At 43.2% G+C, this 25,058-nt stretch overlaps 1 protein-coding gene across 1 annotated transcript in view; it reads left to right on the top strand.

Annotated features, from left to right (window-relative positions):
• The window catches only part of tle3a (TLE family member 3, transcriptional corepressor a), a 29,311-nt gene extending 5,591 nt beyond the window's left edge, over nt 1–23,720 (top strand). The window contains exons 6-22 of the mRNA XM_042495702.2: nt 6,257–6,319; nt 6,577–6,681; nt 8,892–8,921; nt 12,009–12,213; nt 12,632–12,639; nt 14,168–14,290; nt 15,182–15,232; nt 15,325–15,477; nt 15,945–16,077; nt 16,188–16,363; nt 17,246–17,319; nt 17,410–17,659; nt 18,948–19,195; nt 19,313–19,460; nt 19,570–19,720; nt 21,341–21,417; nt 21,707–23,720. Of these exons, the coding sequence (XP_042351636.2) occupies nt 6,257–6,319; nt 6,577–6,681; nt 8,892–8,921; nt 12,009–12,213; nt 12,632–12,639; nt 14,168–14,290; nt 15,182–15,232; nt 15,325–15,477; nt 15,945–16,077; nt 16,188–16,363; nt 17,246–17,319; nt 17,410–17,659; nt 18,948–19,195; nt 19,313–19,460; nt 19,570–19,720; nt 21,341–21,417; nt 21,707–21,814 (2,103 nt within the window). The 3' untranslated portion in view covers nt 21,815–23,720. The remainder of the gene's footprint in view (nt 1–6,256; nt 6,320–6,576; nt 6,682–8,891; nt 8,922–12,008; nt 12,214–12,631; nt 12,640–14,167; nt 14,291–15,181; nt 15,233–15,324; nt 15,478–15,944; nt 16,078–16,187; nt 16,364–17,245; nt 17,320–17,409; nt 17,660–18,947; nt 19,196–19,312; nt 19,461–19,569; nt 19,721–21,340; nt 21,418–21,706) is intronic.
• The last annotated feature ends 1,338 nt before the right edge of the window (nt 23,721–25,058 follow it).

Genomic DNA, 25,058 nt, shown 5'->3' with positions numbered 1-25,058 from the left:
CTCCCCCAGCTTACAGCCCAGGCAGGGGAGGAGGAGAGGACGGGGAGTGGTTAACAGACAGGGTTGGGATGGATTATTGGATGCACATAGGCATATTATTTTCCTGCCAGGAGATTTATTCCATAGTGAGGAAATCCATTCCTCTAACTGTGCCTTTTTCATTACCGTGCAGGGACATAATTCAGATTTCAGGATGCACACACACACACGCGCACACACACACACACACACACACACACACACACACACACACACACACACACACACACACACACCGGCACAGCTCAGATGGACTGATGTGGCAGTGCTATCTGATCCCTCTCTATCAGCCCTGACAGTGTGTGGATGCAAACGGCTAATTTCTGCAGCGTGATGTCAGCCAGTAATTACCATCATCTGGTGCTTGTTTCCAAGAGCTGTGCAGGGTTTTTGGTGTTGGTGAATCAGATCTGGCAGTTACCTGTAGTCGTAACACAGACGTGAGACACATGGCTGCAGGAATCATTTGCTAAGTAGCAAACTATCTGCCATACCCGGGGCCAAAACAAACTTGGTCAGCCAGCCGACTGTCTGCAGTGTTCATACAAAGGAGGCGTGCAGTGAAAAGTGGTGGGTGGCTCTCCAAGCCATGGATGCCCCCATATCCCCAATCTGTCATGTGGGACTGCACTGGGGTGTAAAAATCACAGGGTGTGAACTGTTGGATGTCAGGTTCATTTATATAAACAGAACGTTATTGTATTTTAGGTTTGAAGGTTATGGTTTTATGCTGTTTTTATTAGAATTAGTTTATTGTTTTAAGATCACAGCCGTCCTTTAGCCAACATAATCACCACACTGACTGCTGCGGCTGACAAGGTTAATCATAAATGACTCAGACATCCATTTAGCCAGGCTTTTGGCCTTACACAGATCAATACAGACAGGGGCGTTGTAGTAGGGGAAATGACTACCAAGGGCCCCAAGGGAAGGGGCCCCTTGCAAAGTCGGGAATGAAATGTTTGGTTTTGTTTGCAGTTTTTTACTTCTAAATAAGGATAAATCGAAATTTGCTCACTAAATCAGTTAAAGCACTGAACTCTGTGCAAAGAAATAGTGGAAGCTCTCCGAGGCCCAGCTCACCCCTTAAAGGTGCAAAATGGTTTATTCTGTCCCTGCACTTGAATTGTCTGTAAAGCCTCATTCCAACTGCACAAAAAAGTCTCCTGCTAACACCTGCTAACATCTGGCCTGTTAATGCAATGAGAATGCATACAATCGGCATTCACACCCGTGTCAGTAGTCCCGGGTATTTATCGGCTCCATCTCCGGTCAGCTTTGATGGGAACACAACACTTGGGTGAACATGCTAATTTTAGCTCATTAACTAGTGAAATGCAATGACACGCTGCCACTAAATACCGCCTGTCTCCTCCTAAGATACACTAAAGCATCGCTTCAAATTAGTCTGCGCTGAGTTTGAAGAGACTGAGAGAGTTTCCCAATGTTTCAAAAAACCTGCGTGCACACGCTGATTTTGGTGTGAAAGGGGTATAAAGCTTCTTTCCCACTGCTCAAAAAAACCCACCAACAACTGCTTACATCTGGATTTTTAATGTAATGGGAAAGGTTACAATGGGCATTCACACCCGCGTCAAATGACTGTGCAGTACACACAGGTATTTATTGGCTCTGATCAGCGCAGTGAATGCTTATGCAAAGTGCCCAGACTTTGGTGTTACACCCCTGAACACAGATAGCTTCAAATGCCAATTAAAAATGTACTCTGGACTTGCCTCTCATTAACACTTCGAAACCTGGATTGACATCAATTTTTTGCATTTAGATGCCTTTCACAAGCTGTTTAACGAGCAAATTGTTTTGATTTCGTTCAAAAACGTGAACAATGTGGTAAAAAAATGTCCCACAAATTGCAAGAAATAAGTAAAAGGTGACCGAAAGTTGCAGGCTAGGAAAAATCCAGAAAACTATGTTATGATTATATGCATACAATTATGTTACAGGAAAAAATACATATATATATATATTTTTTAATCACTTTTTGGCCTTTTTTCTTTAGTATTTGTAGGTAATTTTCTTGTAACTTCTCTTTCTAATTTCTAACTAATTTCTTGCATATTTTTGGGTCATTTCTTCTTTTGTTGCTCTGCCTTATTTTCTCTCTTTTTTTAAAAAAAGTCCAACTTGCTCAGGTTTCAAAGGGTTAACAAAGGCTCTGTTTTGTGTAACATCTCAGTTTATAGTTGAAACATGTGTCCTTTTCCGGCGTGGATGAGCCGCTCGTGAAGTGCAAGTCTAATTTCCTTCCTACCAGAAAAATCAGGAAATGGGCGACGCTGTCATCTCAAATTGGAAGCCCTCTAAATCTGACTAGTCAAGTATTGTTTATAGATGGCTCATGTGACCAGAGCCACCATTAGTTTTCCCTCTGTATTTAATACTCATCAGTGTCTCTACTCCATTTTCTCCCTGCTGATAGCAACAGGCGAATGCCTTTCTGCACGCCATTGACAAGCCAGCCTGAGAGTGCTCTTAAAGTGGTGCTACACAGGTCCGAGTACCTGTAATTGTGTAGCAGCAGCGCAGAGCTGGCCTCTCAAGGGCCAAGCTGTCATCTACTTAAAGTGACAACAGCCCCATTTTTATCTGCTAGCAGGACAAAAAAAAATCCTCCTAGCGCTGTGCTGTATCTTCTCTGACAGCAGTTGCGAGCTGAGTTGATGCCTCTTCCATGTATTTGCATGTTGTGAGAGTGCAGAGGCTGCCAGTTGTTTAGGGCGCAGTGGATCAGCCACCTCCTGACCTCTCCCAGCCAGCTGTCACCATGACACTAAGCTACAGAGGAGTGGACTGCGCGCTCAAGGCCTTTTCACAAATCCTGTCAAATGTTCGACTGCTATTGACATGGCTTATCTCAACAAACATGGATTATACAGGCTCTGTAGCTTTTCCACCGTTTCTGAGGGCATTCTTGAGCTCTTGCTAGAGCACTTACCACATTGCATTAATACTAATGCAGATAGAACCTTTATCTAACCCTCTCGTCACTTTATTGGTTGTAGGTCACATTTATTGTGTGTTGGAAGAGGCAGCGTCTTTCTTGTCTGCAATCAAGTTCTAATCAGTGTTGTTTTATGGTCTCTTGCACTTTCTGTAACACATGCTACCATATATTTGTTTCACATTATTGCCCCTGATCCTGGGCTTTACCCTGTCTCATCTGATATTTCATCTTCAGCTTGTTGTTTGTCCCGCTGGCTCGCCCGGCTAAGTGGCTATCCATGTTGCAGCTTGGGTCAGCAGGTCTCGTTCTGTTGGACATTAGTCTCCAATCTCTCTGGCTCTGCTCAGAGGTAATACGTCTGGCTGCCAAAACTGCCTGGCATTTCTGCCATGTGTAATAAATAAGCTGGCGGTCTGCAAAGTACATTGTGTGTGCTGCTCCAAATGAAAAATCGGAGAAAATCCCTGTGATGTGTTTGTGTTCCGCAGTGGCCTTGGGTTGAACTGCAGCTCATAAATTCCATAGATGATGTAGCTTTGGCACTGTTATTTTTTCTGCTCCCAGTGCAGAGCTTGAACCTGAGAGTCTCATCTCCCATCCCTGGAAGAGGAAGGAGGCAGAACGAGCCGGCTGTGCAGTGTTTTTACAGGGGAGGGGGTGTGTGTGTGTATCACACCCATTGCTCTTTTTATCCACCATTCATTTGCTACGTTCATGTGATCGACAGGCTGAAAATTCAATTTAATGACCTGCCTCCAAGCACGTAATATGATTTTAAAGCCTGTTACGGTCAAGCAGAGGTGCCATTTGCATAATGATCCCGGCAAGATAGGGCTGCAGCCGTTGCCATGGCAGTTGGTAGACAAGCAGAAGAATGGAGGCAGGGCGGTGTGGATGGATGAGAGGTTGGGAGGGTGGTGGGCTGGGCAGCTGATTGCAGTGAGAAATGGGCTTCAGTCTTGGAAAGGCAGAGCTATAGCACACTGGGCTCTTAAAGGGATAGTTCAGATTTTTTCTAAGTAGGGTTGCATAGGATACTTAAACATAGACAGCATATTACAAACAGTAGACGCCAGTTGATTCACCACCCAGTTTGGAGAGGTAAGCTAGAGTCTGACATGGAAGCTAATACCTCTTTCCTTCCGAAATTAGGGCATGCAAGCTGGTTTTTCAAACACGGGAAAACACGCTAAATGTAGGCGATGGATTGCATTCCCATTGCTAGTAGAAGACCTGTGCGGGTTGTTTTTTGGTGTGTCCGTTTGACGCTACAGACAGGCCAGAGAACAGGTAAACAGTAGATAGCAGCAGGAGAGCAGAAATCTGTGGAAACTCCATGGTGGTTACTTCTCGGTATTATACCTCTCAGTTATTCCATCTCTTTTTCAAACTTGGACAGACTAACTTGGAATAATGTTTTGGCGCTGCTTAGGAGGAGACAAACGGTAATTAGTGACGGCACATCATTGCATCTTGCCAGTTAAGGAGCTGAAATTACCCGGGTGTTATGTTCCCATCATTGCTGATCAGAGCCAGAGGCGATTAATTCCCGTGTCTACTACAGAGTCATTTGACCCGGGTGTGAATGCCGACCGTACGCATTCCCATTGCATTAAAAAGCCAGATGTTAGGGGGTATTTTTTTGCAGTGGGAATGAGGCTTAAGCAATGTACTACTGTGGATGGGGGCAGCAGCAAAACAGATTTTAACCACCCAAAAAATGTCAATATCACAGCAGTTATACACTAAATTTAGAATATTTTTACATGCTTTACCTTGATTTCAGGCAGTGGTTCCCACTGAGAAAACAAACTTGTTATATAGCTCTCGGGAGACAACAGGAGCTGCTGGTCTGCAGCTGCATCAGATAGTTATTTTGTTTGTCTTATTGTGTGACTTTGGCATTTATAAAGGCTAGCTTACATTCACCAAAGTCATACAATAACACTGACTAACTAATCGAAGCAGCTGCAGACCAGCAGCTCTAGTGTTCAGCAAGCAGTATATTGCTTAACTTACATGACAGATTCCATTCTGCTTTTGATATAATCGGTGTGTAATACACCAACTAAGTACCCCATGCAACTCCACGTAACCCTCCTGTTACACTGGGGGTCAATATGACCCATTTTAAAATTTGAAAGTCTCTGGAAAATATTTTAAAGCAATTTTTTTCAGTATTAAACTTCTTCAACTGGACTTAATTAGTATAATCAACTTTAAAATGGTTTATATCACAAAGGGTCAGATCTGGTCAGATTGACACAGCAGTGAAACTGGGGTCAGAAGTGTCATATATAGACCATTTTTATTCTTTACAAATGTCAGACATCCCAAAGAAAGGAAAAAAAATCAAGTTTTTAAAAAACTATATGTTACACATAGGTAAACAGATTTACCTTTTTAATGTTATATTTTTATGTAATACATATTTTTTATGTATTTAATGTTCAAAAATATAAAGTATTTAAAAAAGTTTAAACATGTAGGCCTATTCAAAAAAGAATGCCATGATCTGTGAGAGATGAATAACACCATTGCTCTTAATATTGATTGAATTGTTGGTAATTGTGTTAGTAATGAGATACTAACAATGTTTATTCAGATTTTTTTGGTTTCTAACAATTTTTGGATGATTAAACATGAACCAGGTCACTCAGGAATATTCTTGGTGATGACAAATGAACATAATAGGAGGGTTAAAACAATATTTTGAACTATCCCTTTAACATGTACAGGCTGGTAGGCATCTTGTAATGGTATTGATCATAGATTTGAGGTCTGTTACCTCGAGGTCATTATGGTTCTTTGTTCAAACTGCAGTTCTAACCCTCTAATGTAAATTGCCTCCACTGTCACATGTGAGTAAACAGTCTGGTCCGTGGGCCTCGCTTCCTGGGGTGTGGTTGTGTGGTTTAACTCTGAGGTTAACTGCAGGACAGCGCTGTTGCAGACGAGGGGAAGGAGGGCAGAGTGAGAGAGGATCCTCTCAGCGCAGCAGCACTCTGCCTGCTCATATCCGTTTAGCATGGAGTGCACTCTCAGCACAGCTGTGCTCCATCCCCCTGGGCTCTCCTAATGTTTTAAATATTTCAAATGTCAATATCACGCTGTTTAGAGGATGTTGAGTCAAGCAGTTCTGATTGCCGCAGTAATTGACTTAATCGGTGTAAACATTAAAGGCGGGGTTATATGAAGTCACTGTCTGTTCCATACTTTACCGTCTCATTTTGCTCCTCTTTTGTTTTCCAGACGGAGATTGCCAAACGGCTCAACGCAATTTTAGCTCAAATTATGCCTTTCCTGTCACAAGAGGTGAGTGTTGAATGCTGCTCTCCCACAGTATCACAGTTTAAACTGAAGCCACTTATTGTTGCCTGCATTCTAAAGATACAAAACACCAAAAACAAAAAAAAATCATGTTAGACAATTTTGAGTAATTGTGTGTGGCGTTTGCCCTCACTTTTAAAATTGCAGCAGCACGATGAAAATTAAGTGTGAAATTCAGTGATAAGTGAGTGTGGGTGCGTGATAGATGTTGGCAATCATCTCTTGTAAATGTCTTCCCACAGCACCAACAGCAGGTTGCTCAGGCAGTGGAGCGGGCTAAGCAGGTGACTATGACTGAGCTGAATGCTATCATCGGGGTACGTGGACTTCCCAATCTGCCTCTCACCGTGTGTATACCCCCTTTTATTCCTTTATTTGACCTGCACATAAGATGATCTCTAGATGAAAAAATAGTACTTTTCCATTTCTGCTCCAAGTGGTCTGAACTGTTTAGTGAATAGCATGTAATTACACCACCTGCTAAGGTTGGAGTGCACATTTTCCTTTTCTTGAATAACGTGTTTGCATTAAGGGTCGGCAGATTATCAGCATTGGTCAATTATTGGGACTGACATTTGGCATTTTATTTTAATGATCACCAATAAAATGTATTGATTAAAAACTACAAAGAAAAGTGTCAGCATGGGAGTAACTTTTACTTTGTAAAACCTCAGATATTAGATATTCATTTTTAATTTCAATTTTTTACTTGACTTTATAAGAAAAAGTTGGGAGAAACTTGCTGTATATTTTCAGTTTTCGGTTTTCGGAGTTTGTTATATTCCAAATTCTAAATATTGACAGAAAGATTTTCATTTTTATTGTAAAGGCATATCGGTTACAAATATCGATTATTGGTCTTATTACCTCCTATTAATCTAAATTGGCATGGGCACTGATAAAACAGTATTGGTCTCATTAACTACTAGTAGTTGGTATCAGTATTGGCCCTTAAAAAAAGACGATATCAGTCGACCCCTAGTTTGCATATTTTTTCCTATTTGTAACTATATTCTTCACCAGTATATTCAAACTATATACAACAAGTGTAGCTCTCTAGAGCTGGTCTGTTGCTCTGGCTTTGGTCTCAGCGGCATCTTCACTGCCTTGTTGTGTGTTTATAAATGCGAGCCTGAGAGCTCTTGAGATCCCCTTTGCAGCCTGTATTGCTTTAATTGGCTAAGGTTTTAACGAGGAGCCTCATCCCTCACTGCTGACCTGGATAGCTGTGGGAATTAAAAGGCTGAGGGTGAGCAGAACACAGGCAGCGCTGCGAGCTAGCTGAGACGGTGCAGACAGCAGTCAGCCATCACAGCTCTGCAGCGCGGCTCTTGTTTGCACACCGCAGCACTGAGCTGTAATGTATGGCGTTCATCACCGCTTCAAAACACCATCTGCTCCTCATTGATCAGCTGTACTCACCCTGCGCTCCTGAAGCAGAAGTGATTGGTGTCACCCTCGATAGAAAGCTCGTGCTATCGGTGGTCTTGTTAATACAGTTGGATCTTGCAGAGTCTTTAGCATGCAGAAGAGGTCGGCCCAAAAGGCTGACTTGATGACTAGAGGCACATATTAGAATTCAATTAATGCCCCCTCGGTGACCTTTTGTTCCAAGATAATTGCTCCCTAGAATATGTCTGACTAGATGTGTTGAGGTGATGGAGAGCTGCTTGTTTTTTATATGTTTGTTAGACTTAGACCAAAGCAGAACAGCTGCTAAAAAAAGCTTGTTTAGTTTGTGGCTCCTTTCTGTGTCTGTGATTTTCACATATGGAACAATAGAATATTTCTTTACTTTTTATTAGGGGTCGACAGATTATCTGGCCTGGCCTATTATTAGGGCAGATATTTGGCATTTTGCCAGTGATTCTTCCTCTGTGAGTCTCTGTTGGCCTTTAATTATATGCAATTTAAATTTAAATTTAATTTATAGTTAGCATAATTAAAAACCCACATTTTGTAAACTATTGGACAAGCGCATTCATACTTTTATTTTATGATCCTATTTGGCAGCCGGCCTGTTTTATGAAACACTCAGGCCTCTGCCCATGTCACGCCGCTTGCTCATGTCAGAGGAGGTGGAAATGTAGCTACTGTATGTTTTAGGAATACCTTTTCCATTAGTTATTCATTGAGGAGAGGCTCTGTAGGCATGCCAAAATCCTCATGCATATTGTAGAGCAAGGTGGGGTGAAAGAGCTTGCCAGGCAGACAGGCAGCAGCCAGGAGCCAGCTGCATGCCTTATTGATGGGGCTGAGGGCCATTAATAGGATGCAACTGGGGCAGCTGCTTGCGTTGAGATGAACCTGACTGGTGGCGGCTCCTGTTTGATTAGAAAACACACCAAATATTGAAGTCAGCCAAGAAGTAGATCAGATGAGCCCGCCTGCCTCTCAGCGAGTGGCCACCTGGATAAACCCACACAATGGCTTTGATTTGAAAAGATGTTAAAAAAAAGGGATTTATTTTGTGATTAACAGCAGTCATTGCAGTATGCAGTAACACAGACAAAGCGTCCAGAGCAGCTGTTGACCGTCTTCTGTCCTCCTTTTCCAGCAGCAGCAAGCTGCGTACCCTGCTCTCATGGTCAGTGGCATTCGTGTATATCTGTATGTGCCATGCTGTTGTTAATTGACTTGGTGTGTGCACACATCTGGGCTTGAGGAGCTTGTGCATGTTTGCATGGCACTTTTTGTGTCCAAGTGCTATGCATTAGTTAGTACACCAGAGACTATGATAATACATTTGCTCAGTTTTGCCTGTGTGTGTTTTTTTTTTTCTGTAGCTCCACTCAGTGTGAGAAAAAAAGGGGCAAAGAGTAGGTCTTTATCTTGGAATATTAAATTAGAGGAAATAGGCCAGACTCCTTTCTTTATTTATTATTGTCTTCATTTATGGCCCTCTAATGAGGGCTCTCGCTGATCAACCATGCATATTACCCATCAGTGCCTCATTAAACACAATGAGCAAGGATGGCTCTCCCCTGCCAATGAACTGGCTCCTTAATTTCCCTCATGGACACAATATTATAACACACTCGCTCTCTAGCTCTTGCTCTCTTTCTCTCCCCCTCTCTCTCTTTCTCTCTCTCTCTCCTCTTTGTGTCCTGGGTACATTTTTTGTAATTGGATTGACATCTGCCCTATGGAGCAAAGGACAAGGTTGCAAGTTAAAAACCTCACTATTTTCCAATCTAGTCCTCTCTAGCTCCAGGGCAGATAATGTAGAAGCAATTAAAAAGACCCTCCGGATATGATTTTAAGGACGTGTTTTAGAAGTGGGTGCCCTTTGTAAGACCCACGACTGAATATCTCTAAAGTAAATTTGAAGTTCCTACGGTGTGAATGTATTTTTAACTGTTAGGCTCGTCCACCACATTGTGCTGTGTGTTGTAGCGACTCCCCAGTCATTACGAAGTGCCTAATATTCCTGAAATGGCCATAAATGGTCACTGATTGAAGTCCGTCTTGTAAAAAGAGAGGAGGCGCACGCTGTTACAGCAGCTGAATTATTCAGCTGGCTCGTAGACGGGTAATAAATTGCTGATGTTTTTATTGGTGTCTCAGCTAAGTATTATTTAACCTTGCTTTAAACTGCTTACTTCCATGCTGAGTGCCTTTTAACTCCCATCCATTTCCCCGTGCCTTTCAAATATTGATGGTGAATATTGGAGGGTTGACTGAGTGCCAGCATGGGACCCCTGGTCCTGGCTCCCACAGCAGCCTTCCAGACGCACACACACAAACACACACTCAAATACTTAGAGTGAGAGGGAAGGAGTGCCAGCTTCTGGCACTTAGTGTTCCCACAGTGTCTTAAAGTATGGGTGTGCAAATGATTCATGTTCTGTTAATCCAGGAACATGAATATGTGAGGAGTAAATAGACGCTGGTTGTGTTTTTGAAGTGTTTAAAAAGCAGGTGGTTGTTTAGCCCACAGGCTGACAGATTCCTACACAGATTCATGTTCCTCAAGAGGATTGCTCAGCTCACTGACGGCATAGGAGTGCTGTGCTGCTGCAGTGTGAAATGCACTAGTTTACCTGATGGGAAATGATTCTGCTGCATTAAATGGTGGTCAAATTAAACTTGGCTTTGCTGTCTGTTTTTCAAGATATACTTCTTATCATTAAACTAGGCTGTCTATGAGGCAGAAAGATGCACATACTTTTGAAGTTGGCATTCGCTTTTGCTCAAGAGGTGGAAAACCTACAACTACCAGAATGCACTGTACCGCACCAGACGAATAAACGCCCACTGGTGGGTGACGTAATGCGGTCTCATACATTAGACACAATGGCGGCCAGCTGGAAACAAACTCCAAAGCTAAAAGGGTGCTAAAATATGTTTGTTGTGGGAAATAGGCAACGTAGTACCAGAATTCTGGTTTACATTTGATCAGCGCTGCTTAGTTTTGCAATTTGGTGTTTGGTGTTTGGTTTGGTGTGAGTTTGAGAGGGAGAAAGGCGGGTCTTTCTAGTGATCCACTTCTATACTTTTTAGCCGCTTTTACACAAAAATTAGGCTGCAATGAAGTCCCCCTTTATACGGCTCTTGCATGTTTACGCTGAACCAAACGATGGCTGCATCACTCCACTCCAGTGTGTAATTAGACACTGCTTCACAGCGTCCTGCGATCAAAAGAGGCATGATGGGCGTGACATTAAACACACAAACATCCGCCTCTAGCGTGACATATAACATTCACGTCAGCAGCGCTTTGTAAATAATAATAATGGCATAAATGTGTCAGTCACAACCGTTTACCTTCTCTGTTATATGACAGCTGATTTTGTCCTTTGCTCAGAGGGTAAGGAGCTCCAGAATCTCAGCGTTTTCTCAGTTTTCTGACATTTACAACCACCGTTCTTCTTATATGAATTAGCCGCATGCTAACAGCTGCTTTTTAGATCTCCTGTGGTGGGTCTCACATATAAACACGTCATCAAAATGTGTTTATATGTATATCCGTGCCGCCCATGGTCACATCAGCAGTTTTATGTTTTACACAGACCTGGTTTGGCAGCCATTACTACTGTCTGTCCTGGCTCAGAGGCGAGACCTATCTGTCTCTCCTTTCTGCGATCGGACGTCATATACAGAAGGACAAGGCAGTATAATAGCGTCAAATTCCTGCCTTGAACCTGCCTTAAATGTAGCTTTTGTCTTTGCAGTGGTGGTATAGGTAACAAGCAATACCAAAATCTCATCCAGCTAAATTTTGCGCAGCAGGGAGCAGGGAGAGCCAGGCACTGGTTAGATTGGGGGAAATCTACCATAGTTCATTGACGCATACTACACAAACTGTTACGATACAAAGCTGGTTGAAAATCAGCAATGTATCCCTTTAATATGTGTGTATTATTTTTTTTAACTCATCATGCACCGCGAACGCTATCAAGCCCCGCGTCTCATGCTGCAGACGTGTTGAGCAGTTGATCGTTAGTCATAACGTCTGCCCTCCTCAGCACAGATCTAGGGCTTATGCCACCCTGGTCTGGTATGGAAATAGCAGTGAGGGGGATTGCTGTCAGATCCTGACAGTAATAGATGTGTGAATGTGCTAATATCATCCAGGGTTTAACTGATCAGCCTCATGTTTAGTGTGTGGTTTCTTCTTGCCTTTTCCCTCCGACCCACTCGGTGTCTGTCTGTCTGTCTCCCTGTCTTACAGCAGCAGCAGCTCCAGGCACAGCACCTCTCCCACGCTGCTCACGGGCCGCCGGTGCAGCTGCCGCCTCACCCTTCAGGCCTGCCGCCGCCTGGCATCCCTCCTGTGACCGGCTCCGGTTCAGGCCTGCTGGCGCTTGGTGCGCTGGGCAGCCAAGCCCACCTCCCAGTGAAGGATGAGAAGAACCACCATGATCTGGAACACAGAGGTGAGGAACTGCTGTCCAATATGGCATGAGCTGCTTAACCAGTTTATTTAGATCAATTTAAATGTATATTAATTTGAACATTATTGCACCGATGTTAAACAGGGGGAAAAAAAAGCAATTTAGTGCGGAGTGCTTCTCACTCTCTGGGGCAGAATCGTAGGGCCCTTAGGTGAGGAGCATATCCTGTCTGTTCACATTCTGTCTGTTTAATGAGCTGGTACATTCCCAGCCCATGACTGCATAAGCTATTCAGCAGCTCTAACACACGTTGATAAGAGAGGCCTTATGCCCTGCAGCTGATTCTCACACGTTCAGCCCCAAGCATCTGTTATGATATGCTAACCGACGTGTTTTTCTCTTTGCTCCACTTGCTTTCCTCATAACCTCGGCCGCCGCCATTGTGATGCCTGCGATACAGAGAACACGGTGAGTGTCCAAACCCGCAACTATTTTTGTCGCAGGGCTTGTTGGTTTCATAATTCATCATCACTCTACTTCTTCCACCGCGAATGTCAAGGAAAAAAAATGAATCCTGCCAACAGCACGCCGCTTCTGATTTCATGCACTGTTGTAATCTGCTTTCAATAAAATGATTAATTGGAAATGAGGCTTGGAATATAAGTCCTGTGTGTTTAATCCAGAAGGGGAAATGACTGGTATCATGCTGGAGAGATTAGAAGCCTTGTAATTTCATCACAATTAAAGAAAGACTTTGACTTCCCCTTCTTAAAGGATTTATTTGATCCCTTCTACTGTCTCCCTTGTTTACCAGCTCACTCTTCTCCTTGGCATGTGATGAATATTTATGAACACAAATGGAGAATTGTTTTGTTTTTCTTTCTTCCCCACCCCGTCTGGCTGGACCTGCTAAAGCGTTTTATTTGAATGGCTGCGATCTCTGATGGCTTGTGATGTGCCTGTGAGATTGTGTTTCTGTGAAGGCTGGGCCAGCTGAATGGGTGCAGTCATGTCTGAAGAAATGGAACTCCTGGGGCGATTAGCAGGCCTGTTTTTGTTTCTGCGCTCTTGTCCCAGGTCATCTGATAGCAGAGTGGTGACTTTGGTTAATGAGTCACGCTAAGCATCTCTTTAAAGGTCAGCCATTATGCAGACAGTGGCCCTTTGCCCGGACTGCTAGTCCATTGGCCATTGTTCGCTCCTCTGGGCCGCCTCTGACTCGGCCCATGTTGGCGCTTTGGTCCTCACAAGAAGGGACAGAGGGAATCAGGAGAACTTGGCAGTTTGCAGGCAAAACGGCAAACTCCTGTGAAAGCCGCTGGACACCTGCCGAGTTCCTCCCGTTCTGTTGGCGTTTGGAGTGAGCTGTCCCAGCTTGTGTGGGCAGGCAGGCTCCATGAAGAAGCACCAGTCAGTCCCACGCTGCCGTGCCCACTGGCAGGATATAGATTCTCTTTTCTTTATCAGAGCTCAAAGCCGGAGCTGACATGGTGCCCAAGCGCGCTGCAGCAATCAATGCCCACAACATACAGCTTCTCCCTCTCTCTCCTTCTGTCTGTGTCTCTCCACCCCGCTCGCTCTCTCACGCTTAGCCTGACTGACTCCAGAGAAAAGGCCCTCTGTTCAGCCACAACACACTGCTCATGTCCCTGTGAGGCTGTTTGTTGTCCAGCTATGAGGAGGAGGGAGCCCGGCTCAGAAAACAAGCCCTCCTCCTTTCAGTTCAGATAACGGCCCATTCTGTTGTTTGGCCAGGACAGGCTTGTGTGTGAGATTGGGGCTTGGCTGGTGTCAGGGCACCGCTTGGAGCTGGCCCACAGCTGCATTTTAAGAGTCCGCAGCATCCATAGTTGCATGAATGAGGCATTTTTTTAGCGTTTGGATTGGCACAGTGTGTTCCCTGTGAATTTGTAACGCATGAATGACTCACTGCGCTCTTTTTTACAGTGTAAGACGAAATGGTAATAAAGTATGTTTGTTTTTTTTCTCCTGGTAGAATAACTCGGTGTCCCCCTCCGAAAGCTTACGCACCGCCAGTGAAAAGCACCGCAGTTCCTCTGACTACAGTTTGGACTCTAAGAAACGTAAAGTGGAGGAGAAGGACAGCATGAGCAGATATGTAAGTCTTCAAGGGACTGTGCAACATTTTGGGGAATCCGCTCATTCGCTTTCTTACTGAGATCGAGATAAGAAGGTCGATACCACTCTCATGTCTGCCTGTTAATTTTGAGGGTATAAGCAAGAATTGGTTAGCATAGCTTATTATGAAGCCTGGATACTGGGGGCAAAAGCTAGTTTTTAAAGAGCAGTGTGTAGGATTTAGTGGTATTTAGCAGTGAGGATTGAGATTACTGATTGGATCCACAAAAACAACCAAATACGCTGTAGTATGCATGCCAGGCCAGTAGTTGGCAGTATAACTTTATAATGACGCACCAAAGAAGAACACCGTAAGTGCGGCCTTGACGTCACGGTTCTCACAGGTTCTGCGCATTGCCAGTTTAAAAAGATTACACTCTGAAATACGTATATAAAAGCTTGCATTTTCAGGCCCCGCATTATTGCTCGTATAACACGCCTACGTTGCCTTCGATTAGAAACAATGATGGCTATTGCAGTGGCTACAATAGAAATAAACCTGCTAATGTTTTCAACAGCCATCATAATGCTTCTTGGACCGTTATCGCGAGAGAAAAAGTCGCAGAACATCACTCAGTGGAAACGCAGTCATCTCACAGTTTTATCGACATTTCGAAAATATTGCTTACATTTGCATAAATCTGTAATGGAAACCTGCTCAGGGAATTCCTCTAGTATTCGCTGGTTGCCTGGCAACCTCACAGTGACTCCATGAAGTCACTGCTCCTGTCTCGAGGCTCATCCAACTCTTGGCAAGAAGGCGAATATGCGAATTTCCCTAAATGTCAAATTAATCCGTCGATCCTCCTGTGGTCAGCGATGCTTTTAAAAAACAGTGTGAATATGACTAATTTTCCCATGATCTCTACAGGACAGTGACGGAGAGAAAAGTGATGACCTGGTGGTAGATGTGTCTAATGAGGTGAGCACAGCAGCTTATTGTAAATGTTATTGTAAATGGGTTATTAATGCCAGATAAGCTGTTACACAAACGTCAAAAATCTGTTCCTCCAGGACCCTGCCACTCCACGGGCAAGCCCCGCCCATTCGCCACCTGAAAATGGCATCGACAAGCCCCGCCCTCCAAAGAAAGACACACCCAACAGCCCGGCATCAGTGGCGTCCTCTGGAAGCACCCCATCGTCTAAAGCCAAGGAGCTCAGTCATGTAAGACACCGAGAGTTTACGGACAAACTAGGACAGAAAGGGTTTAAATGAGAATTGCAGAGAGAGCAAAGGGATATGTGCAAATAAATCTGGGACGTTTTCTGCAGTGGATTAGGAATGGCTGTCGGTGCTTTAAGTGCATGACTAAACGTCAGGGATAATATTGTCCCGCATCAGGATCAGTCAGGTCTTCTCTGTTAATAGCTCAATGTATTTAACTCCTCCAGGATTTTTTTCCCTCTGCCTCACTAAAAGATTAAAGCCAAAGCAGTAAGGGGATAAAAACGGCCCCATCTCCATTGTGGCCATAATAGGTTTTAGAATAAATAGCAGTTTATGGCTCTGCAGGACTATGAGGGTTGTCAGAATTAGATTGGATTAAGTTCAGTTTGCTCTCAAATTGTCAGTCTGCACAGTGCCTGGTTTCCGGGATTGTGAATGTGCTTGCTCTCTCGTTCCCTCGACAGAATGACAAATCCTCCACGCCTGGCCTCAAGTCCAACACCCCCACCCCCCGTAACGATGCCCCCACCCCTGGCACCAGCTCCACTCCCGGGCTCAGACCCATCCTGGGCAAACCACCAGGCATGGAGGCTCTTGGTTGGTACCAATCTCTTTCCTTGCTAGCAGCGGAGATAATCTTCTTCCACCCTCCCCGCACTGTACTGTTATGTCACAAACCAACACTCCTCTCCTGTCTTTGTCTGCAGCAGCCCCAGCTCTGCGCACCCCTCTGTCCATCGCTGGCTCCTACCCGACTCCCTTTGCCATGATGGGCCATCATGAAATGAACGGAGGCCTGACGAGTCCTGGTGTGTATGCTGGTCTGCACATCTCCCCTCAGATGAGTGCCGCAGCAGCAGCGGCCTACGGACGCTCTCCCATGGTAACACCCTTTCCTGCACGTTTCGTTTAGCTGTATTTGGGATCACTTAAAGCACTGCATAGAGTTAAAGGGATACTACACCCAAAATGAAAATTCAATACTTACTTTCATGCTGAGGGAAAGCTGGGTGAAGTTTTATATAAAACCACAACGTCTCCATACTGCTCGTCCAAAATAATCAATGTGCCCAAGGGATATGTTGCTTGCTGCTAACTCCAGAAGCCTATCTCTTTGTGTGATGTTTTTTCAAAACAACTCGGCATGTTAGGGCTTCAGGACACTCAGATTACTGCATTCTTGTAATTTTTAATTCAATAAGTTTTGCCCTTTCTGAATAAATTCATGGGGAAAACTTTTTATTTATGTTATAGTAAGGCCCTCTGCTACTTTCATGCTTTTATTGGGGTGGACAAATGCACATGTTCATCATATTGAGGGGAATGTGACCCCTGCATCCCCCTCGAAATCTACGCCTCTGTCAACATTGTTTGGTTCTGTGTGAAAGAGCAAAGCCAGCATAATGACGGATTTTTGCTGTGACAATATTGTAGGATTTCTGTGCAAAATGGGCTTATGAGCGGGTTCGTGACCAGTAAAAAATGAAAAAATTATATACATTTTTTACTTTAGGACAGAGCGAGGCTCACTGCTTGTCCCTGTTTGCAGTCTTAATGCTAAGCTAAGTAGCTAGCTAGTACTGTAGCTTCAAATTTAACAGCCAGATGTGAGAGTGGTAGCGATCTTCACATCTAACTTCATGCAACAAAGTGACTGAGCATGTTGAGCTGTTTCTTTCAGGAAAAACACCATGTGGTTTTGACTGTGATCACTGGTCAGCAGCAGATCTGTTATTCAAAGGTTTTCCGTCTTGTCATCTTTCAGGGGTTTGATCCTCACACCCACATGAGAGCTCCAGGCCTTCCAGCCAGCCTCACATCCATTTCTGGTGGCAAACCGTAAGTGTCTCACCAAATGTGTTCTACTCTTAAATTAAAAAAAACAACAAAGAAAAACAGCGGTAATATAAAACACATGTTTTCCATCAGGGCTTACTCCTTCCACGTCAGTGCAGATGGTCAGATGCAGCCCGTGCCCTTCCCGCCCGACGCCCTGATCGGCCCCGGTATCCCACGCCACGCCCGTCAAATAAACACACTGAGCCACGGCGAGGTGGTGTGCGCTGTAACCATTAGCAACCCCACGCGTCATGTGTACACTGGTGGCAAAGGCTGTGTCAAAATCTGGGACATCAGCCAACCTGGCAGCAAGAGCCCCGTGTCCCAACTGGACTGTCTGGTGAGCGTTGCTGCTGATTCACGTTTGACTCATCAACAACTTTTTTTTTCAAATGTTTTACACTTAGTTCAGTTCGTGTCATTGTTTCAAAAGGTAATGAACTGTATACACAACCTCGTTCCTTTCACAGTGGGATAATCCTTTGTTATACATGAGGACCGTAGCAGGCACACAGCAAATGTACTGGTACACAAATGCAGCTGATGCTTTCAGACAGTGTTTGTGTAAAGTAGAAGAAAGTATTTTTGGCACCAAAAAAAGGAAGAAAATGCTAAAAGTCAGGCAACATTTTAATAGTTGGCTTGATATTAGGGCTATCGGCAGTAACATGTGGATCATAATGTGATTAAGGTCCATAAAAAATGTTTTTTTCCTCTATTTTTTTTACCGTATTAATCACAGACTGACATTTCCATGTTTTAAGAGGCTAAGTTTTAAAGCTACAATGATGATACTGGTTTCATATGAAACTAGAAGACCTTTCAGAATCCAGTGGTGTCAGCCATGTTATGCTTGCTTCTCTGGGAGGGTTGCAATGACATCGAAATTACCAATACCTTACACACATAAGAAAATAATCAATAAATATTTGGATGAAAATTACAAAAAAAAGCAAACAAATGGGAAAATATTGAAAAACAATAACACAAAAAACAGACAAGCAAATAAAACAAGCAAACAAACTGGGAGGCTCAGTCATAACAACCAGGCTGGAAGGTCAAAGAATCAATATCATTTAGGAGAGGCCTCGAAATTCATTCAATAGAATGAAGGGCACCTTTGAGGAGAAATCCAAGTTTCTCCAGACGGATGGACCTTCAGATATCTGAATGAAAATGGGTTTATGGTCACCCATGAGTCCCCTTTACAGACCAGCCCACTTTATGCCAGTCCCATGTAATTTTTTGCTGTCAACTGATTTTCAATGAAGACAATCTAGTAATAATTGCTTCACCTTGTCAAGGACTTCATAACTGTTTTGTAATGCAAAATAATGGAATTGAAAATGTGATTACAAAATGCAATTAATCACAATTAATTACAGAAATTCTGCAATTGATTGCATTTTTTAAAAATTAAACAGCCCTACTTGACATGTAAATAAATGTGGCAATGTAATAAGCTAAAATTTCAAAGTCTACCAGAGTATGTTTACAAATACCTTTCTGATGGTTTGTTATGACAGAAGGATTTTCATCCTCCTTTCCCAGCGACTTGTTCCTAAATCTTTCTCTGTAGCTCCACTGACCTGAACATGTATTGATTGGCTTTGTCCTCTGTGCAACAGAACAGGGATAACTACATCCGCTCCTGTAAGCTGCTGCCTGATGGCCGCACATTGATTGTTGGAGGGGAGGCCAGCACATTGACCATCTGGGATCTGGCCTCTCAGACACCCCGCATCAAGGCTGAGCTCACCTCCTCAGCCCCGGCGTGCTACGCCTTGGCCATCAGCCCCGACGCCAAAGTCTGCTTCTCCTGCTGCAGTGATGGGAACATTGCCGTTTGGGACCTGCACAACCAGACTCTCGTCAGGTTGGAATAAAACACTTATTCACACTGCGTGGGACCCACAACAGGTCTGCTGTTGTGTGAGTAATTTACAAACGGGATGTCAATACATGTTTGTATGCCTTCTGACTTTGATTGCAGGCAGTTCCAGGGTCACACGGATGGTGCTAGCTGTATCGACATATCCCATGACGGCACTAAGCTGTGGACGGGTGGCCTTGACAACACTGTTCGCTCCTGGGATCTGAGGGAGGGTCGACAGCTGCAGCAGCATGACTTCACTTCACAGGTACAACACTGTAGCTCAGTGTAATGGATAGCACACATCCACAGACTTACTGTGGAGTTCCTTTTTAGGCCCAGAACTCTCAGTAACCACTGCTCCGTCCTGTTTCCAGATCTTCTCCTTGGGCTACTGTCCGACCGGAGAGTGGCTAGCTGTGGGCATGGAGAGCAGCAACGTGGAGGTGCTCCACCACTCAAAGCCTGACAAGTATCAGCTCCACCTGCACGAGAGCTGTGTCCTCTCCCTCAAGTTCGCCTATTGTGGTATGAACACACACACAGAAAATGAGAGAGGGATAATGCTGACTGTACTTAACCACAGAGGGGCCTCAGCCTGTCCTATTTTATTAAGTGCAAAAACTACAGTGGCCTTTTTACAGTCTGAATGCCTATTGTGTTTTGAAGGTTACCAGATGCTCTTTATTTGTAGGTATTTTTGGTTAGGCTGGGACCACATGCTTATATCTTGATTTGATGATTTGATACGTTTTGTGATTTTTATTTCTTTATTTAATGTTTATTTAAAAGGGACACAGCTTATTAATGAAAATCAGTTTCAAATATAAATGTAAATAAGCTGGAGTTAGCAGTTCTGCTCATTTACATCTGTAGTCCCTTGGCAGGTCACAGACAATATAAATATCAAGAAAAAAGAGTTCAGTTCATACAGAGGACAAAAGTGCAATTTTTAAGTATTGCGATTTGATATTACTGTTTATTGCAAATTTTGTTGAATCATATATGTCTAGAGGCTGTATATTATGAGACATATTTCCAAAAGCAATACATTTCTCATGTCAGTCAGTCTTTCTGACATATATTCAGCAGCATCACCCTGTTTACTGCATAGAAAAAGTGGTAAAGATAACTAGTTTATAGTCTCAGCCCTGCCCATCAAGCTAATGCAGTGTTTCCCATACACTCATTTATTTGTGGAAGCTGCCAAATCATTTACATTGACTGCTTATTGATTTTCTCTTTTTTAGCATTTCAAATGGATAAAATCTAAATTTCATTGTCTGTGTGGCGCGTTGATTTAGCTCTCTCTGTATATCAGATCACAAATGAGACAAGAATTAGCTACTAAGTGCACCCTGTGGTCCCTTCACAACTCACACTGAGCCAGTGCAAGCCTCAGTGCTCGCGGTCACAACAGGCTGGGGCTAATCTGTGTCATGGCAGCAACAGAAAGTTTGCTGTTGCGGCAGGGAGGCTGTGCTGGCAGCTGAAGATCCATGTACTCAGACAGTCTGCTATTTTCTACTTTCTCGCTTCAGCTTTACTTTCCTTTAAACAGATATGACATCATGGTACTTGCTACAATAAAAGTGGCAACTTCCTTCCACTTCCACATTTGAATTAGATTAATTTCGGCATTAACAAAAGCATAAGAAAATGTTTTAAAAAGTTGTGATTCTTGTGTGAATTGATCCACCCCCTCCTAATTTTTTCATACCACTTTTTTTGTAATCCTCTTTTTATTGGTTTATATGAATGTACAATAAAAAATACACAACCATATGAACACGAAGACCTTTAAATCATGTAAAAATGGAAAAAATAGACTAAGTAAAGAAATGAACTAAAAAGATACAACAACAAATAGATAGGCTGGGAAAAATGAAAAAGGGGGTAATTTAGTAAATAAAAAAATAACTAAAATAACGGTAGAAAATAACTAAAGAGGCAAACAAAAAAATACAGTCTTTAGACAAGGGTGTTGGATGACAACAGACACAAATACACAATGGGTGGCTACTAGTTACACTATAGTGCATTTCTCCGTGTTCACACAGAATTAGGTCTGATACGTGAAAGATACACTATCCATTTTGTCCAGTTTAAATTTTTTTATGCCTGATTGCACTGCTGTTTCCTCTGCAGGTAAATGGTTCGTAAGCACTGGGAAGGACAATCTGTTGAATGCTTGGAGGACTCCTTATGGCGCCAGCATATTCCAGGTATGCAGATCAATACACTCTGTCTGCAGCCAGTCCAAAAGTATGCACAGTTGTCTCTGAGAGGAAGGGCACAGCGACCGCTGTCTGACAGGACTCTCCTATCAGTGAAAACTGAACCTGAATTATTGACCTGACAAAGAAGTCTTTTTGAGGGGCATCAGGCCAGAAGTTGATGTCGCTGCAAACTCATCTTGCCCTGTAGTCAGCTAATCTTCTCCACTTAACTTCAAATGTCGTTGAGAATGTTGACCGCCTCCGAGACTAACGTGTTTTTCATCTTCTTCTTCAGTCGAAGGAATCCTCATCTGTCCTGAGCTGTGACATCTCGACAGACGACAAGTATATTGTGACAGGCTCTGGTGACAAGAAGGCCACTGTATATGAAGTGATCTACTAGAACAGACTGCTTGGATGGGAGCATGCTCATGCTCAGGAACAGTAGACTCTTCTTCATCTACCTTCCCTCACACAGACAGCATGGATGTTGCCTGCAGCCCCGGGGTGGATGGGCAGGAAGTTTGGCAGTGCCAGACTGAAGTGGACGTTGGTGCTGTTGTGGCCGTGGATGCTGTGACCTTTCGGCTCTGCCCTTCCTCACTCATACAACTAACACTTGTACAGCAAGTGCAGTTCCCCAAGGCACTAAGAAGAAAATAATGTCTTGCTGTTTTTCTGTTTGTTGGATATTTCTTTTTTTATTCGTCCTTTTTAACGTGGAGATAAAGTTCCATGACACAACAAGAAGCGGCGCTTCGCTCTGGAGCTTCTCCCTTGGAGGTCCTGTGAAAAGTGTACATAATGGAGTAATAAAAGGCCTTTTATAGATTTATATTTTGGTGTCCAGTTACGCTTGTGATGGTTCTTTCTTGTTCTCTTCGTGATTTTCTGTCCCCTCCGGGGATGGAAATTAGATTAGGACTTTGTAAGAGGATATTCTATTTCAGTTTTTTTCCCTCCTCTGCTTTTTTTTCATGTTCGTTGTCCAGAATGACCTTTTCGGAAATCTAATTTGGATTTTTTTTTCTCCCTGACAACGGCACTTTTCTTTTTTTTTTTTTTTTTTTCTTCGCTGTTTGCTGTAACACAGACGTTTGTCCCATGGATTTTAGCAGTGGAGATTCTGGAAAAAGTCCCTGGAAGAAGGAGAAAATCATGGTTTCCAGTTACGTCTACCCTTTGGCCCTGGTCAGCAGAAATTTAACTTTATAATGAAGACCTATCACTGAACACTGGCTGCTTTCAATGACATTGAAATGGATAACTATTTACTGGAGGACTCGTGGGTTTGTTTTTTGGAGAAGCAGCTGTGACTGGAGTTCAGCCTCGACTATTGTATCATTTCTCCACTCAGCAAAGTTTAGTCATCAGTCAAAGAGTTAATTATTGCCTCTCTCGTTTGACTCTCTGTGACTGATGCGTGAGACTTACGTGGTTACTCATAAAGGTGGCAGGCAAAGCCATTACCACATTTGACATTTTGGGTATGCCCTGTTTGCTTTCTTCAGTATTTCATAATATTCAGCTACAATCTTCTCATAGGCAGGAATGGTCTCTCTCATAAACACACATTAGACTGTGTAGCATACACGTGTCATCATCCCTAAGGACTGTACAGTTAACAGTTGTTGATAAATCAATAAACTGTTTTTATATTAAAAAATGGTTGAATTTCTGTAGCATTGGTGCCTCGCTACTGTTGCACGTTTTAAGGAATTATTTGCTTTTTTGTAGTAAAAAAAAAAAAAAAAAGAACAGGTTAAAAAGAAGATTATTTGTCCTCTTGCAGAGAGGTGGATGACAAGGTTGGTACTGGACCCATGAACCATGTTTGGTAAATCTGAAGCCAGTTAGCTTAGTTTAGCATAAACATTGAAACCAGGGAGAAACAGCGAGCACAAATTCTGCCTATCAGCATTTCTATAGCTTAGAAGTTTCCTTGAATCTGTGATGACTAACTCCTGGAAGCTACTTACCAAGAAGTAGTCAAACACATAGCCAATTGTAAAATCCCAACTTTTTTTGTTACCTCAAATTTTGGATTTCATAAACGAGGTATAATGTGTTTATTGGTGAGCTTTAAAGGCGCTGGTCATCTGACTTTAGGTGTTTTTCAGACTTAATAGTTCTGGGGACTCCCCTGAGAGGAAATGCCCACTTGGAGAACTACAAGGGCTTTTTATGTGTTTCTGTTTGCATCGCTAATAGGAACATTGAAGTGATGTACTGTGAGTCAGCGTCATTTTTGTTTTGTTCTGTGTCGTATTTCCAGCGTCGCATATATGCTCAGAAGAGCCTGGACAACACTGCTGGTCTATTCGTTCATCCTTTTTTTTAATTTTTGCTATGAGCTGTTGTTTGTGTTGTGTGTTGTTCCCATGAAACTAAATGTTTTTTAAAAATTACTGGTTACTGGTGCTGCATTGACACCACCCGTGGTTCCTGTCGTGCTGGGAGAGTACCTGCTCTGAAATAGGAGCTAAAAAAGTCCTCAAAACTGCATTTTATGAACAGCTTGTTCTTGTGGTGTGGACATTACAAAAAATTAGGCCTCTAAGAACTATGAAAAAGTTTCCCCCCTGCAGAATAAAACGGCTAAAAACCATTTTATGCTGGTAGCTAGTTTTAGTTTTAGCTGGTTGAAGACGGTCTTAGACGGTCCTGACCCAGTAGACTGATTTATGCCCTTTGCTTTTCATACTTCCCCCTCATGATGCTGTGATTTACAGTGACCATCACAAGCTAGTATGACCACCTAAACTGTCCAGAGTTATGCAAAAACATACTTTAAGGTGGTCAAACAAGCTGGTCAACCTGCCTAACCATCTAATGCTAGTCAAGCTGGGGTTTTTTTCAGTCTAAAAATGTCTTTTGGACAGAGCCAGGATCGCTGTTTCCCTGCTTCTACTCTTTATGCTATGCTAAGCTAACTGGCACCTGGCTTTGGCTTCATATTTACCGTACATGAGTTTTGGAAGTTGCGTCAATCTTCTCATCAAATTTTCAACACAAAGATGGCAAAGTTAATTTAACGAAATGTCAAACAATGCCTCTAAGTAAGGCAGTTTTAGATTTGTAGACTCATATTGTTATGTGCTTCAGTGGGGCGGGGAGTGAAGACCAGCTAAAGCAGCACCTGACAGAAATGCAGTGCATGTATTGACAAGCTTAATGTCTCCTGGCTTGACTTTTAACCAGTGATGTGTCCTCAAAGTGCACTCTGCCCTGTGCCCTCGCTGCTGGTGAGGGCTTTCTTTCTCTAGTCTGCATCTGAAGTATATACAGACTTACTTACAGGCTCTCCCTAACAGTAAATGGAAGCCCATCAGTAAATGGCCTTAAATGCATCCAGATAGGACTTGACAATCGTCTCAGGAGGACAGCAGACATGGGGGAAAGCAGTCTGGATGCTGTTAGAGAACCTGTTAGTGACATCTGGTGATGGCTTTAACTCCAAGAAGTAATGACTTCTTGCAGCTTTCAGAGTCACACTGTACTGTAACAAACTGTGGTCACTGTCTGCCACCATCTTTTTTTAGGGTTGTTGTATCCATGCATGGCGACTGCACTAAAAGTGCACAGCCGTCTCAAAGTGATACAATAAGGACGAGTTTTTCATGCTGCGCCACTTCAGAAATATGACG

Source organism: Plectropomus leopardus, chromosome 7, assembly GCF_026936395.1.
Source record: "Plectropomus leopardus strain MGB_pleo_1.0 chromosome 7, ASM2693639v1, whole genome shotgun sequence".
NCBI lineage: Eukaryota > Metazoa > Chordata > Actinopteri > Perciformes > Serranidae > Plectropomus > Plectropomus leopardus.
This window is presented reverse-complemented; position numbering and strand designations above follow the sequence as displayed.